An 18,297-nucleotide genomic window follows, 5' to 3' on the forward strand; every position below is an offset into this window, starting at 1 on the left:
GGTTACTGTATCCTAGCTGCACATTAAATCATGAAACCACAACAACCCAACGACTAAGTTAGATGCTCCAGTGGTCGATTGAATATGATATCAAACGATACTAAGACTTGAGTCTGATTTACCAGAGCTGTGGCAACGTTACGCTTCCTATCAAACAATTAACCACCACCTAGTGAGACGAGCCATTGTATACTGTCACTAATCTTGTAAGGGGTTGACCACCCTGCTGGAGCAAATGTAATTTCTATGTATTGCTCACACGCTGCCTGCAACAGAAAATATCTTTGCTGCAATAGAGTCACAGGTCAGAGCAGTCTCCGCAACAGTTGCAGTCGCTCGCTGCTACAGTACAGTTGTAGTCTGTCACTGGTACAGTGCAGTTCATAGCCATGTAATGTAAGGTAAATTTTATAATTTTTTTGGAATGCGCGTAGTTAAGTCACTTGTATGAGATGTTCATATGAATTTGTTTCAATCTTTTTGTGATTCGTCAGCAGCAGTTGACCCAGATTTGTAATATTGAATTATTCACATAATGGATTGCAGATCTTTATCAGTAATGTAAAAGACTTTTAGAATATAATTTTTACCAGTCAACAAAAAAGGAAGGAATAATTTTGCCTTAACTCATTACCAGTCACGATCCAGTCATTTATTTAAATTTAAATATTTCAGAAATTTTCTAAGATCATAGTCGATGACCATCTGTGCAGCTATGTCAATAAGGAAAGTCAGTTTTTCTAATAATTCAGATCTCAAACAAATGTCCAGTATTAGTAGATAGGCCAGCATTGCACTAAGCAGTGCCATTTATGAGCAGATATATGTAGACAGTGTTATCCAGCGACACCATCACGAAGTAAGAATTTGATTGATTTCACAGGGCCATGGCGTAGCGCTGCTTTCGTCAAAATTTATCAGTTTTCATGAGTTAAAATATTAAAAAAATTATCATTTTTATATTTATTTGGGAAGGCTACACACTGCTGTGGTGGTAAGTTGGAGGACCGTGGTCGTAGTGGAGAATCAGAATCTCGCTAGTCAGGACTCAGACACCTCCAAGTGCCACGGCGTCTCGAACTAGCGACCTGTCTCCATCCACAATCAAACCAAGCATATCCCATTTTCTTCCACCAGCTTCAGACTCTATCATTTGCGCCAATCTGGCCACAAATCCCAGTCACTGTAAACGTTACTGTTTTCCGCCAATAACGTGTCTTTGCCATGTTTTACAAATACCCACCACGGAATGTCGTCAATCATGGGCCAATAAGAGCACATCTTCCTCGCCAGTTTTACCCAGATATTCCCGTCTGACGTCGCCCAGCGATGGGCGAATCAGAGCATTGTTTAACACTTCTGAATTTCTCGAGGTTCCTATTCCCATCGTGGTTTGCCCCAACATTCCAAAAAGTGTACATTTCCGCCATAAACTGTGGTGTCCCTGTAAGCACTTGAAACTTTTGCCCTCGGCCATCTTAAGAGGCGAGTCGTGCCGCAGTCCACTAACCCCTACTTCTTGAAAAGGACCCATAGGTTCCGTAAGGTTACATCGATGACCATTTGACAAGCACAAGCCAGCACAAAGCTCTGAGTGTCCGTGACACACATGCTGCATGCAGAGTGCGAGCTGTGACTGAAACTATTAGCCTCCTTACCGGCGAATGCTGAAAATTTGTAAAATACATTTCCCTGTAGTAAATCGACGTAATGAGACTTTAAGTAGATGCAGCCAAGTATCTTGACTATCGCCAGTCGTGACAAGAAGCAGGTAAATTTAGTATAAATGGAAGGAGGCAAGATAGACAGCTTGTAACTTCTAATATCGATCCATCTCTCCTTCAGCATTCTCTATTATCTCTTGACATGTGGGGTCTACTTTTATGTCTTCTATCTCTTGCTTATTTGGTCTGACAGATGTGGCTACCATAAACTGTTGTATCTCTTCTATGTGGCATATGGGATAGGTGGTGGTCTTCCAAAGCTGTCAAAGTAACCACATCTGGAAGTCAGTCAAACTTCTCTCATCCAAATTTTTTCTTTTGAATTTTCTCATTGTGTTGGCACCACTTGATAGATTGCTCAGTTTTTGTGACATCCTTTACCAAAAGAGTTTGGTATATGCCATCTGCACCCTTTTCATCAAATGTGATATTTTGTCAGCATCTGTCATATTTGGATTCACAGTGGGTCCAAAACATTCTGTATGCAACATGGTGTCGTTTCCTCATGACACTGGCCCCTTTTCTTCAATTGTTCTTCCTCTAAGCGGGCTTGCTGCTGATTGTGTTCAAATGCTTTCTTCATTTCAGCCTAGAAACTACCCCATTTATTGTACTTACCTTCTTTGCTCTTAAACCGCTTCTGGGCTGCACCATCTGAGTAACAGTACACTTTTCCCAAACAAATCATGTTAGCCCACCTGTTTTATTTGGCGACTCAGTCGAATCCTTTCAGCCATTTCGTCAGGTCTTGACCAGTATCTCCAGAAAAACTAATGTGTACCTGATGCGCAACTGACTTACTGCTGTTTGGGAATCCATTGGTCTCTTGAATAAACCAACATTGGGCACCATTTAGTCCTTGTATTCTGGTTACTGACTGTGTAGGCAGTGTCTTTTCATGCTACATTATCTAACGATTTTCTGCTAATGTAGCTGCTCTTCCAAACAGCATCCCATATGAGCAGACCAGTTGCATTCAGTTGCGTCTTTAATCCTTAGTTACTCACATTTTAGGTTCTTGGGCTACATATAGCTCTGTTTAAAAAGAATAGCTTCATGTAGTCATAGGGTCGAGCCATGCATGTCTGCTTTCATGTCTCGCAGCTAATTCACTGTAAATAATAACCTGTGGCTGTGATCATGCAATCAAATAATGTAGGCATTATGCATTGACTATATCTGCGAGACAGCAAAATACAAAAAAGTTAAACGAATAACTACACAACAAGGATTCAACTCTAATGTCTGTAATTCACATAGATGACAGAGAACTATATTGAATAATGTTTACTCAAGAAAGGACAACTCAGGCAAGTTGGAAGCGGTATTACAATATTCATTTCAAATGCAGACAGAAAATGGCCTTATCAAAGGCAGTAAAGTTACGTTGGGAACGTTATGAGAATGGTAGCAAAATCTCCAAACTAATTAGTTATCAAAGATATGTGGAAACAAAGACCATTTCGTGATCACAATATATGAAATATTCACCATCACAGAACAGTTCAGAGTTTAATATGATAATTCACAAATTAACACACATGATACAAAGAATAGTAACTCATACTCTGTCTATGCTCAGTTCCATAATACAATTAGAGAAAGTCAGAATCCTACACTGGAGCACACATCCAGTCCTCTCAAAATATAAAGTCCCTTCAGAAGTTAAAGTATGGTGGTGGCTGTTCACTGGCCACAATCAATCACCTACACAAGTGAATCACAGATTACCGTAGGTATGCCTTCTTCCAGCAATCGACATTAAGTGAACAGAATTGCTCCCTCAAACTCTTCATTCAGAAAGTCCCAGTCTCCACTTGTCTCTTGTAGTGTTCCTCTGCCGTCAGTTTTTCCACTAGCTGAAGGCCAGCTCCATCAAAAATATGTTCTACAGACATAATTTTACTCAACTTGACCACTTCCTCGACTACACCAATATATGACAACAATATTTAAATAAAGATATGTTATAAACATTCAGTCACACTCAGATCATTCACAATAAATATAAATGAGGATTTGTCAAAAAATAAATAATCCAGTGCAAGTGCTCTCACAATAAATTATAACAGGTTATCATTTGTCTCACAAACATCTGCATCATAAAAAGATATAAAAGATGTAATAAATCTAGAAATAAAACAGATAAAGATAAGTGGCTTTAAGATATTATAGCTATAGTGCAATGCTGTCATCTAAGATATAGTTTGTTGAAATCTCATGAAGCATTTCAAAGTTGTTAATTCAGAGGATCATTGTGAAAATAATTATTAGCTATGAGACATTAATTTCTGTAGTTGTGAAGATATTGAAATACTGTTCTGTCATTGGATGTGCCTCATGTTTCTGAGATCACAGATGTATTCGTATTTGCTTTAATACATCTCTGTGAATTATTATAGACTCTTGAAGAGCTGTAAGAAACCATCTTTCATCTTGTCTGACACTCCACCACTTCTTGGAGCACTGTCTGTCCTCTTAAGCGATCAACACATCATCCAAATTCCCCATACCAAGATTTTCCCATTTGTCACCAGGCGCTCGTTTTCTCTGTACCTGAGCTCATCTGGGGTGGCGGTATCTTTGTCCCACCGTCTCACAGCTAGCCAAGTAAGCAAATTCAGTTCTCTCCAGCAACAGTCCTAGGTAGACGAATAACTCGCCTACTTACACATAACATTATATACATTTCCTAATTGGAGTTACATAGGTGTAGAAGTTTTAAATACCCAGTGTCGCCACCAAACACTGACACATTGTAATCATAATAAAATTCAAATCCGAAAGCAGGATCGCCAATGAAGTACAACACTTAGCACTGAAAGCACATTATTATGAACACTAACACTCAAACTGAACAAAACTATGGAGTGAAGAATTCCGCTATTGAAGCATCAAATATTCCACAATAAGCGATCGTTACAGATGCCATGTCTCGTATTTCGACAACTTTCAAAAAATGGTAAATACTCTATAGCCAGTAATTTGTGGTGGTTAGGTTTGAACTGGCAACACATCCATGCCAGATAGCGACACTAGTCACTACACTATAAGCGTATAGCACATCGCATTGCGATATGATTTTCATATTTAAATTTTCTGGTAAAACTGGACTGTCAACTGAACAGCAACTTCTGTTTATTCCCTTCTGACAATGATTTCCCATTAAGAAATGCAAGTACTACTTGTAATTAAGTCTTCAAACCAGTTACATATTCCTTTGGATGTGCTCTATGGAAATATTTTGTTTACTAAGTAAAGGTGTGAAACTGTATCAAAGGCTTCTGGGATGCCAGCCCTTGCCCCACTGTCTAATGCATTCTGCGCCTCAGGAACAAACAGAGCAACATGGATTTCATTAGAGCTTTACTTGTGAATATATGCATTGTTTCGGAGAGACGAGCTGTTTACATTGCAGGAAAGTCATCATATGTGATCACAAAATATGTTCAAATCTCTAAAATATATAGGTCTATAGTTCTGTGCCATTTTTCTGTACAGTTTCAAGGTCTGAAATGGCCAGCACTTTTTTTCCTGTCATGTGGCAAATTTTATTATTCCATTGTCCTGTGGTAAACTGTTGCTAGAAGTTCTTCTGCAGGTTACTAGATACCTGGAAAATCTCGAACATACTTTAGATTTTAACCTACTGTCTGCCATCAGGGAAGAATTTTATAAAATTCCCATTTCTCTATTTCTAATTTTTTAAATGGATCAATTTAAATGAAAAAATATGTTCGTATGATATTTGAAAATCTACGCAGCTTTGAATGAGAAACGTTATTACAATTGGTGATGTTGTGTGTACCAATTACTTCTATGTCGTAAATTAGTTTTAGAAGCAAAAATCTAGGATCATCATCAAGAGGAGCAGATCAGATGTTGCAGCAACAGCAAGGTGACTGTTGTACTTCAGAAGCACTAACACAGTACCGCATGCCCCAGAAGATTAACCAGTATTTTGAAAATAATAACCTAATGTGTCCTACACATTACAGCTTTACATTTACTCCATCTACTGCGAATACGCTTTACACCATCACAACAGAATTATATAACACCTTTGAGAATAAATAAGTAACATGTGCAACACTGCTGGATCGAAGGAAATCTTTTGATACAGTGTCACACATCATCCTATCAAGAAAGTGACAATAGAATGGAATTGGGTACAATGCCTCTCTTCTATTGCAGTCATACCTAGGCAATCGGAGACATTTAGTGTATGCAAACAACAAAAATATAGGTTCTGTACCTCTTACAACAGGTGTGCTGCAAGGCTTCATTCTTAGGCCCTTTCTGAGGATCATATGGGCACCAAGTAAATTAATATAATGACTGTCCCCACTTTTATATCTGTAGCTGCGTAGTATATACTAAAGAAAAATGAATAACTTTGATCTTAGCTTATCAATACACTATCATAGTAGATGAAATAGGCATGCAATTGACAAGCCACAGGCACACTAGCAAAGCTCCACTCCTACAGTTATGAATTTCTTGGCTTCATGTATTTTAACAAAGTAACTAAAAATGGTCACTCTGTGTCTCTGAATGAGTTCAGAAGCACAATAACAAAACTGATAAACAGCAATCCATTTTATGCAGTGAAGAAATTTGAATTAGCTGACTTGGAGTTTTGAATCAGGATAAAACAAAATTATGAATTTAATATTTCACAAAGGTACTAACACATATGAGACTGGTCTCAGTCACCCTGAATGAGGCAGATAGACTGTTGTTTTAGCACAATTTTGGAAAATGAAAACTTTGAAACTGTTAATGTGATAAGTTTGCGTGATGTTTCATTCGAAATGGAGAAACCTGATTTATCTACTCCTAAAGTCTTATTATAAAATTTTAAAATTAGCTGATATACAAAATGTTTTATTGAATCATATTTATTCTGAAGAAACTTGTACACACCACTTTAATACTTAGTTTGCCTGAGTGTGGCGTGTTTCGAAATGTTCAGTCATACAAAAAAGGGGTACATCACAATTTCGGTACCACAAGGACTCTTTTTTTTTTTTTTGTTGCTAAGTTTGTCCCTTCTGGCATATTGGCATTGGAACGTATTTTTCAGACATATGTTAGCTCTGACTTTTTCTCAGTAAGTGGTACGTTTTTGGCAAAATGTCACCCACTTATTCTGCTTGTTCCAAGAACTGCTGAAACACTCACATGTTGTTGCCTTGACTATCTGTCATTTCCCAGGTCCAACTTGGATTCCATCCACAATGTGTTAAAGTGTTACATTGATGCATTGTGGTACACTGCATTAGATTTGCAAACAATAATCAACATATGTGACAATGATCATTACTAATGTAGTAGCTTGGGAAAGTCCCTTCTTGGTAACATAATTGTAGCTTAATTAGACAAGTAGGCTTTCAAATATATATAACTGTTGTAACCATAGATGCACATAAACTGTATATGATAACACAGGCTGAATGTAAATGTATCTAAAGGCGAATAAATGTTGTGTTCTATTCAGTTCAATTTAATTCTATTCCATTCTTCATCCCAGCATATAAGGCTGATCAAAGCTTTTGACCTAGTGGATAAATGAAAAAAATAAAACAAATATAGGCTTAATGAAAGCATTTTAAAACAGTAGCCCACAATGAATTTTATGATTGTGTTTGTCTATAAACATTATCCGTCAGTGTGCTGCGTTTCTCTACTACCAAGTAGGAAAATCTGTAAATACTGTCAAATTGAACGAAACAAGTAATACTTCAATCTCATGCTTTCTATCAGACTCTTTCAGAAAATCTACATTGAAATCCCCTCAAACAATAGTTTGATTCCCTCTGTCTGACAGACAGCATAACAAAGAATCCAAATTTGCCAGTGGAGACCTTTAAGACAGTTACTACTTTTCTTCCAATTTTTATTCTACTGTACATCAGCTGCACAGTGTTCTGCAGTAATTGGCTAGTTCCATTTACAACCACTTCCTCTGATGCTTAGAAATGGTATGGTGAATCATTCAGAAATAATCAAAATAAACAAAATAACCAACAATATTGTGATGGATAATAAGCAGTCTTATTTTAGATTTTTATTTTAACTTTACTATAATCATAAAAATTTTCTCTAGATTCATTATCCTGTCAGTCAGGAAGATAATATCGATACCAGTTGTAGGCAATTCCATAAATTCAATAAATTGCATTATAATAAGTAATATATGAAGTTGTTGACGTTGAAATTGAGGAGATAGCGTAATTTACTGAAATCTTACATACTTTGCAGTTACGTTGTTTCATATTCGATGATTGGAAACAGGTATTGTTCAGATTTGTATGTGCCAATAAGCCCTACGGTACTGTTTCTTTATCATTTTAATTGGCAAGTTGATTGTTTACTGATGAATCGTCTAGCCTCCTACATTACATCCTTCATTAAAATCTTTATGTGATATCCCATTCCCTGCATATATTTAACTCCGTATTACAGCTCTGTATTTGTTGAATTGCCTCAAAACTGATGCGCATATGATCCTTGGGTGTATGTTATCTGGCGATGATGCAAAGAATTTAATATCCGTACACTTTATTGAACATCTTTGAATACAACCTTATGTCAGAGTACTCAAGTGACATCTCGCGGTAAATTATCGCTACAGACATTTCCCCCAAACGATCCTGTCGCCGGTAGTCTGTAAAGTTAAAGTGATGTCAATATTTGCATTGTGACATAAATAAACACACAGACTATACATTCAGAAGATTCATTGTGTATACATTTCGTCCACTATAGCACTATGGATGGTTACGGTTACTTTTTCGACATCAGAATATGATACTGCAAAGCAATGAGCAATGTTTCTGTTTCCTCATATAGCTTCTCAAGTAACTGTTCCATATTGATGCCGTGAATTAGATTTTATGAGGTTAAGCTGCACGTTGAATTAAATTCGACATATGACAGGCAGCACAGAATAGTCGTTGACGCCAGAGCACATAGTCGATTTGTATGTTTTGGCAACGCTGATGCCCAAAACCACCCTATGTCGTCGGCAGTCAGCAATAGGGAGAGAGAGATGGTCGTTATGGCAGGGTTGGATGACCACGAAAAGAAGATAGTAATAGAATTTTGTCATTTATTAGAAAAATCCAAACAACTGTTTAACGGCCTTAGGTAAAGTACGAACATTTTAATAACTTGTACACAGCTAATATATATTAAGTATAGTTCTACACACCTAATTGTTTCATTCACAGTACACTCAAATTTCTATACATTTGAAAGTTTTGCATACTTGAGAATACTACATGTGGAATTTAAGTCATCAGACGACAAATCAATCCCAAGTATTGTCTCACACCCCTAGAGCCTGCAACTGCTCCATTTGCAACTGCACTGTACCTTCTTTGTCATGTGCACATGTCAGAAGCTTTGTTAAGTAAACAGTATGTTGCAGATTAATTATTTCTGAAAGTATACAGCCCATGAAAATTTAGCATTATTTTGTGGGACAGGTTAAATGATCTGTGTGGTTAATGTCCACATTTTTATTGCTTTAAATTAATTTGAAAACTATTAAATTGACAAATGTTTCCATTGTGCATGGTGGTACTTAGTTTGATATGCATTTTGCTAATACTTTCCTCTGGTACATATTGTGGTATTATAATTAGAAACAGATGACCATCTCAGTTTTTGTGTTTTTCAGAGATTTGCCCCAGTATGGTCATAAACAATGGCAGGCATACTTTGGAAGAACATTTGACATTTATACAAAGCTGTGGAAATTCCAACAACAGCATAGGTATAATATGTGAAGTTCTTGACTTTTGATGTTTTTCTTTATGCGTAAATCCTGATATTGTATGGTCTTTTTCGCAGGCAAATTCTAGATACAAAATATGGTTTAAAAAGATGGCAAATAGGGGAAATTGCTTCCAAAATAGGACAATTATATTATCATTATTAGTAAGTGATTGTTCTGCTCTTTTTGTATAAACAATGTCCAGAGCTGAATTTGTTGCTTTTTTTCTAAAGCATATTTCTTTGTCAACAGTTTACGTACAAGTGAAACAAATTACTTGAATGAAGCATATTCATTTTATGCAGCAATACGAGGTAGAGCTTATTACTCAAGAGCTTCTAAGGAAGATAGGTAGTTACCAAGTATTTTTGCATGCTCATGAATGATCTGGAGTAAAACAATTATTTATTTTTTATTATTGTAAGTGATGTGCTATGTTGCAGGTCTGATTTGATGGTAAAGAAGCTAAGGTATTATGCACGATTTATTGTGGTTTGTCTCTTGCTCAAAAAGATGAAATTAGTGAGAGATTTGGTAATGGTGAGTGTTTTAGACTCCTTAGAATTCAGATTGTAGTTGTATACAGAACTCATTGAAATGTAGTAGTCAGTAATTTGAATTTAATAGTGCTTACTAGTATAACCTAATCGCTGTTGTTACACCATTCACATTAAAGAAAACTTAGTTATATGATATAAATGAAGGGTATGTAGACAATATTGTAACTGAACTTTAAGTAGCTGTACATGATCCTCTCAAAGGTTCCGTGTTCATTTCCATTATTCAGCTGATAAATTTCACTAGTGTGTTTGTTTCATTTGCCTGTAGTGTATACTAACAAGCATATGTGTCAGTAAGTTTCTAGGGTTCAAATGCAGATACTTTGAACTCTATCCCCTGTAGTTTTAGATTTACTATTGGCAGCTAATGTAGCTTTCTCTCATAGACCTGCTCTTTGTAGGCTATGTGGCCTACTTAATGGTAACTTGTTTTGGTTGTCATGGTAGAGGATTTGTTACCAATGCAATACTGTAACTTTAGGCCAACTGTATACGTATCGTTGCAGAGATAAAAGGCTTCACAAACAAACAACTCTTGACATCACTAACAATCAAAACATTTAGCAGAATAAAATTAATATGTTCAGAATTATTAAGAATATCAGGCCAAAGACGGGAAAGTAATGGTTTTCATCAGTACTATAAATGTAACTATGGTAAGCACAATTTATATTTAAAGAAAAATGAAGATTTCCATAGACATTCGTACCCCTTACCAGTTCACAACTATACTATCACCTTTCAACCTAGATTAGACTTTGAGGTACACTACATTCTGTCACTGCTAACTCATAAAAATCCATATACTTTATAGGTTTAGTTTGCAATGCAGTTCAAAACAATGGATAAGGGCCTAATAAACTTACTGAGCAAAGTGGCACACTTTACTCGTATTCGGGAGGACAACGGTTCAAACCCATTTCTGACCATCCTGATTTAGGTCTTCTGTGATTTCCCTAAATCGCTTCAGGCAAATGCTGGGATGGTTCCTTTGACGGGTCATAGCCGATTTCCTTCCCCATAATTCCCCAATCAGAGCCTCTTCTCCATTTCTAATGATCTCATTGCCAATGGAATGTTAAACATTAATCTCCTCCACCTCTAATAAACCTCACAATCTAAGCTACCAGTAACAGTAAGCAATGACTTACCATAAACAAAACATACAACCAACATCTACAGCTGAAACACACATGCAAATACAGTAGTATTTACATCAATTTTAAGTTGGTTACTTTAGTTCACAGACAGTAATTAAGAAAGGCTATCTGCTGATTATGGAAAGTCTTCTTGTTGTCTCATAGTGTGAATCACTCTCTACAGTAGTGCTCAGTTACATGAAAAGTTGTGACAAATAACGTAAAGGAGCATTCCATATAAACTATTAGACATTTTAGTGGTTCCTAAGGTGATCATTTCAGAATTCAGTCATATTTGGTACATGGATAACCACATATCCTAAAAGTAAAACTGCCAAATAGCACTGTCCTAACTCTAACCTTTTTGAGAAATTCAGATTTGAAGGTTCAAGGGTGTGTACCCAGTCATGAATCTGGCACCAATTTCCTTACTTTCAGAGAACTACTACATAGTAATGAGTTGACATACAGACCTCAGTTTTTTTTTGCAGCAGGTGCATAGGCCACTAAGGGTGATATAATGTATAAAAAGTAGGATACATCATTCAGATTGTCTATGAAACATGCACTTTTTTCAGGGTGCGCTTCAAATTATTATTATTATCCCTTTTTTTTTTTTTTAAGAAAACTGTAACCACGTACAAGGAAACAGTCCAGACCTCAGCTTATGCACTGTAACTCTTTAGTCATAGTATTTAATAATAGTAGTAATGAAAAGCATGTGGCATTGAAATTAATAGTTCGTACCTTCACTAAAAGATGACTCAATCTGAAAAAAATCAAATTTGACAGCCTTTGAAGTCTTAGGAGAGGGGAGGGGGCTAGGGTTACATAGACAAATCAGTCTCAACTAGCTTTTTTGCTGAAATGTTTACATATCTGATAGCAATGTTAGACCCAAAGAAGAATATCCTAGCTTGCTTTATCCATTGGAAAAGAATAAAATGGAAATGCCACTTGCACATACCATCCAACTCAGTACTACAGGGAACTGGTAATTAAAAATCGTGTGTATTCCTTGAAAAATTGTTCCTAAAATATTTGTGGTTGTCCTGTAGGTCAGGATTATAAACATATGAGACCTGAAAACAGCTATTAATCCATTTTTAATGTATATGTTGTATTTCACTGTTAAATATCTTTTCAGTGTAAAGGATTGCAAAAGGCAGCTTGGATGCACAAATGTGAAGGTATATCCTTATTCTGTTAGTAGTGTAAATTAAAAAGATAACAAGATGCAAGTAGTAGTGAGAGACTGTAAGTTTTTTATAGACATACCAGAATACAGAAAGATATCAAAATTCTACAAAGAATACTTTCATAAACAAATTCAAATATAAAGAAGGAAACTGTTTTAAAAACTCTTTCACCTTGCATGTAACATTGTTTTAGTTGATATCTTGATACAAAAACATAATAAGTTCACTTAGAGGTAAGAGATAATATATTTTCGTAGTATTTATTGTTGAGTTTATACAACTGTGTACCATGGCTTTGTAATGATGGGACTTCCATATTACTTAATATAAATTGGAGAAGGGAACCCAAATTGCATCTTTCCTATTAGTCCATTAAAGTAATTGTTATTCCGCAGGAGACATGCAGTTAATCACAATGTCTTTTAAGTTCATGTAATATCTGGGAAGTCTGTCCTTTGTACTAATTTTCGTCATATCTGAAAGTCACATACTGCCCCACCTGCAGTTGTACCAACAAAGCATTTTCACAAGATGCAAGGTGTTCCTTGCACTGCTGTAACTTTGCTGTACCTGTGTTCCAAAAAATCTTTGTAAGATTTGATCTCCTGAGAAGAAGCAAAGGATGTGATAATGTTTTGTATTCTTCAGGTGTCAAAATGTAATTGGATGGTGATGTAGCTTACAGCTGGCTCTTCTGGCAAAGCATTTTACATTTCCACCAGTACCGTCTCAGGGGCTCTTCCCATAGCATGAAGCAAAAAAGTGCCGTTCTGCAGCAATCCCAAAATCTTCTTGATGATAAGTTAGGTTTGTGAAGTTCTTAATTTGTACACTTATGCAGCACCATCACTGAACTATATAATTTTTTTAGTTCACCCATCTGCTAGCTGCAGTTTGATATTGTTGACAGAATGTCTCAGGAAAATATGCACAGCTGTGGCATTGTGCTGCATGTGATCAGATATGCAGCATATGCTCAGTGATTTTACAAAACTGTTGTATTTGTAGTGTACTACGAATGAATGCAAGGTTGACTGAGAATTATCCCATTGATGGCCCTGTACCTCATGTTGTATCAAGAAACTACAAAACTAGGATTTCAGAATGGACCAAATTTTCCTTGCCATATTTTAGGTATGGAGATGGAGATTATACTTTTGGTATGTAATGGTATACTGCTGCAGGTCATCAGCCATCTCGGCTGGATTTTCACAGAATTCACTCACAGGCAGCTGGAGTGTGATTATGGTGGTTCTGTGGTATGCATCGACTTACAGAAGCTGTTGATATCATCACCATGTTTCATATCTACCTCCAATTTCTGCTCAATGGATTCTTGTGCAATGTCCTTGCCAGAGCATTGGATGCACATCCACATCTTACAGTTTCTGTTGTTGGTATCACATGCAGCATCATTATTTTACAAACCAACACTACATGTCTCCATTTTGTAATTAACACAAATAAAGCTAAGAAATATGACTGACTGAGCATTGTCTGCAACAAACAAGAATATTGAAAGTATTGTTGACAAATATGAAAACCATTTCAAAAGAAGTTTCAGCACCACCTGTTTGTCAGTTATGAAACTGTTGAATAAAAAGCTGATAAAGTGTAATTTGTAAACATCTTCAAACATAGAGGAGGCAGTTTATCCTTTTCATATTGTTATTCAATCCTGGTCTTTCCATTGCCTGAAACTGTGGGTGTGAAACTCTTCTTTATTTTAGGGTTTGAACTTAAAATTTTACAAAAACAAATAAATAAAAAGAAAATTTAGTCACCTGTCATACCCTTTCTGACTTGAGATGGAACCGGACTTCTTTCCTTCTTTATATTTGGACTTGTTTACAAAACTGTTCTTTGCACGAATTATACATTTAGAAAAGTAATTGATAACTGTGTTTAGGTGTTTACAGTTCTGAGCTATAGGTCATCCAGGCATATATTTTAGGAACAATTTTCAGGGAATACAGATGGTTTATAGCTACCAATTGCTTGCAGTGCTGAATGCAGGTGGTATGTGTAAGTGAAATATTCATTTTATTATTTATTTATAATGGATGAAGTGATTTAAGATATTCTTTGGATGTAAGATTGCTATCAGACATTTAAACATTAACACAAAAAATCAAGGAGATTCAATTGTCTACCTTACTTTTCGCAGCCAGTATTGGTCAGCATCCTTAACAGCTTTATTGGCCAGGAATGAAGGGAATTGTTACTAATTTTCCTCAAATTTTACTCAGTTATGATTTCAGCACCTTCTTTCTGGTCTCTCTGTGTAATCTTTGTCCTACTCATTATCCTTGCCCTGTAGTATCAATAACTATTTTCATTTGTATTTCTCTCATACAAGTATTTTTGACGTGCATCAATAATACTTCCTAATTTAACCCACTGGGTTCTTTTATCATAATTTATGTGGGTCATTTAGTGAGTCATACATTATTTCATTGATGTTTCCCTAACTCCTCTCAAAAATGTTACCGGACCAAATTGTGTCATTTATCCATGTCCTTTGTGTCATGAGAAATCAACATAACTGTTTCATGTTTCGTAGTTCTGGACACTCCTTGATTGCTCTAATTCTTTCAGCGTCAGGTTTACTGTCGTTCACTTGTACAAGACGTCCTAGATACTTCAACTCTTCTCTATCAAAATGTGACTTAAGTATTCTGATAGTGATAACTGTTTCTCTAAACTTGTTTAGGGTTTTAATCAAAAGCTTACAGTATTCTTTCCAACTGGCTGAAATCAAAAGGATATTATCAACGCATACTAGGAGTCCCTGAAGCAACTCTCCCTAATGCTTGATCTAGTGCTCTTATAAAAACGGATACTGAAATATTCTTTCCGAATGGGAGCACTTGAAATTGGTACACTCTTCAATTGTTTAAAAATCTGGTGTATTGTTTAGATTCCTCACTTAATTTTTTTGCCTGTAACCAGATGTTGAATCGATCAAGATAAAATACTCATCTTTGCAAATTTATCTATTGAAGTCCTTGCATTTAGAACAAGATGGACACTGCCAGTAGTTTTTCTTTACTACTGACAGAGGATTGTTATAGGCACTAATACTAAGCTTTGTTGTGTGTTGGTCTTGCAAACACAACTGGGCCATACAGCTCTTGTTTCTACATATCTGTCAATAAATTTGATTGGAACACTTTTATACAAATATCTTGTCTGGATTGATCCTGAACTTCTTCATTATTTTGTTCCACTGATATGTTAGCACTAGTTAGTATCTGTATTTTATTTGAATGAAAGATTTCTACATCGTAAAGTTCTATTGGAAAAAATCAAGTATTACATGATGTTTCAGTAACGAATCTAAATGTAGCAATACTTGCATATTTGTGTTAGGCACTACTAATAAAGTTTGGGTGAAAGAAAGAGGTCCAGTTTGCATTGGGATTCTTGTTTCTAGTTTAATTACCTTACCTTTATATCCGGCTATTCTGACTACATACACTACAGTTAGGGAACAATGACCTCAGCAGTTTGGTCTGATAGAACTTAACTAATATTGGTAATATTTCCTTCATTTTGCATGCTGTAAACAACTCTTCAGATATTAAAGAAATTTTGCTACCAGAATCTACATATATCTCTAGATTATTGCCATACAAAACTCCATGTACTCTAGGTTTAAACATTTTCTCATCATTATGGAGTTCCTCCTATGATACCCATTTCATGGCAGATATTTGTTAGCTGAAACTATGTATTTTTCTACACATGACCCGCATAATGTTCAGTCACATATTGGCCCTGGACCCAGGATTCTCTCCATTTTTCTGGATAATCACTGGATTGTTACTTTGCATCATATCTTCGTTTGTATTTATAACCTCCACACATGATGCAAGTCAGGTTACTTTGAGGTACAAACACTTGAGATTTAATTTTGTTATTTTCATTTGATTTTAATTTGCTTGTATTGTTACCATGTAACCTACAGTAATTATTTTCCTTATTTTTATTAAATGTACCTGAACTTTGAAAAGGTGTCCCATTTCTGTTATTACTGTTTCTCTCCTAGTCTTACTGTGTTTTGTTCTTCTCTATGTTTATTGTGTCTAGTCCTTCAACAAAGGATACTAGGTCTCCTACGTTTGACCACCCTCTACACCACATTTCTTTTTCTTTTCTGATATATTGTGGTAGCCTGTGTATCAACACTTTAACTGAGTGAGTTTCGTCCAATACATCATGTAAATACTTTGCTTTAGTTAAATGCCATTCAGTATACTTCTTGTAAGTGTCCCACAAACTATTTTAACACTTCGTATCTAAAAGCTGTAATGTTAGCTTGTCTTGGGCACTGTAGATCAGTATTTCCTCTTAAACTTCTTTAACTCCTCCCATGGTTTAAATCTTCAGAATGAGCATTACCCAATTCTGTGACATCTCCAGATGAATATCCTAATGCAACATCTGTCTTCTTGTGATCACTCCACTTACTGGGTAATGATCTGTTAAATACTTTTAAGAAATAGATTGGGTGAACTTCCGCCTCCAGCTTATAGTTGGGGAACTGTTTTGCCCTATTTAAGCTATTGCTCAATTCCAAATCTTTTACCATCGCCACAGGTAAACTTACACAATTTCCAATTTACTCGGTTTGTAAGCTATTGTGAGTGTCTGTAATTGCACTCCAAAGTTTTTGTAATTCTTCTTGGCAATCTGTAGTATTACCCTCAAAGGTGGTGGAGCTATTCTATAAACTGATAGTATCTTCTACAAAATTATGAAGTTTGGTTTCTAAAGATTTAAATATATCTTCATTATTTAAGAGCTTGTTATGCTCTAAAGAGTCTACCCATATATTCATAATGGAAATTTCGAGTTGTACTTCGTCGAACTCATCTCTACCATTACGAAAATATTGGTTGAAGCGAGGCCCAAGAGCGGCCTAAAGACCAGCTTATAAGTGAACATTATTTTTAGTCTTTTTTTAAAAAAAAATCTCACGGGATAGATAAGGATGGTTCTCGGGTAGGACAATCTTTATTGTCTGTAATACAACATACAATCACCATTGATCTTTGTTTTACAATTTCCATTACCAATCTTGCACCATAAAAAAATTTACTCATCGGCATTCAATTTCTTCTTCCTTCGGCTACTCAAAATAAATGGCATACTAGGAACAACTGTACCATAAGGCTGCTTAGCCAAAAGTCCTGTTGTCTCTGCTATACTCCATGTCTTCCATGTTAAAATATTTCCATCTAGAAAGGCTTCAAGGCCACCATAGTCTGCATGGTTGCCCCATACGACAGCAAGAGTAAGTCATGTACTACCTCCGAAAACTGCTTGTACATCACATGTGAAGTTCAAATGGAGTCCACGAAACACATTTGGACCTCCAATTAACTGTTGTTTATTAAACTGTCCAGCCAAATCAATGTCAATAGCTTTCAAACTGCAATACACAGGAAAGCTATTGACATTGATTTGGCTGGACAGTTTAATAAACAACAGTTAATTGGAGGTCCAAATGTGTTTCGTGGACTCCATTTGAACTTCACATGTGATGTACAAGCAGTTTTCGGAGGTAGTACATGGCTTACTCTTGCTGTCGTATGGGGGCAACCATGCAGACTATGGTGGCCTTGAAGCCTTTCCAGATGGAAATATTTTAACATGGAAGACATGGAGTATAGCAGAGACAACAGGACTACTTGATGTACTGTATCGGGTATGTTTTCTGTGAAACTGTTAATATTTGTGTCAATATCTGTTAACTTTGTTGCCTGCTCTGTTATTAGAACTGTGAAGTCCTCTTTTATTGCTTTAGTTACCTTACTAGTAATAGTTTTTTGCATGATATCTTGTTTTGCATGAAACTTAACATCTGCAATTTCTTCTGTTGTAGTA

The 18,297-nt window shown here is 36.0% G+C and overlaps 1 protein-coding gene across 2 annotated transcripts in view; it reads left to right on the plus strand.

Moving 5' to 3' along the window:
* Positions 1-8,337: 8,337 nt before the first annotated feature.
* LOC124612997 (protein SCAI) overlaps positions 8,338-18,297 on the plus strand; it is an 88,175-nt gene continuing 78,215 nt past the window's right edge. The window contains exons 1-5 of one of the 2 annotated variants that reach the window (XM_047141550.1): positions 8,338-8,876; positions 9,412-9,507; positions 9,585-9,671; positions 9,760-9,858; positions 9,933-10,047. In XM_047141550.1, coding sequence (XP_046997506.1) covers positions 8,746-8,876; positions 9,412-9,507; positions 9,585-9,671; positions 9,760-9,858; positions 9,933-10,047 — 528 coding nt within the window. In that variant the 5' untranslated portion in view covers positions 8,338-8,745. The remainder of the gene's footprint in view (positions 8,877-9,411; positions 9,508-9,584; positions 9,672-9,759; positions 9,859-9,932; positions 10,048-18,297) is intronic. The other variant, XM_047141559.1, reaches the window with a different exon arrangement.

Source organism: Schistocerca americana, chromosome 1, assembly GCF_021461395.2.
Source record: "Schistocerca americana isolate TAMUIC-IGC-003095 chromosome 1, iqSchAmer2.1, whole genome shotgun sequence".
NCBI lineage: Eukaryota > Metazoa > Arthropoda > Insecta > Orthoptera > Acrididae > Schistocerca > Schistocerca americana.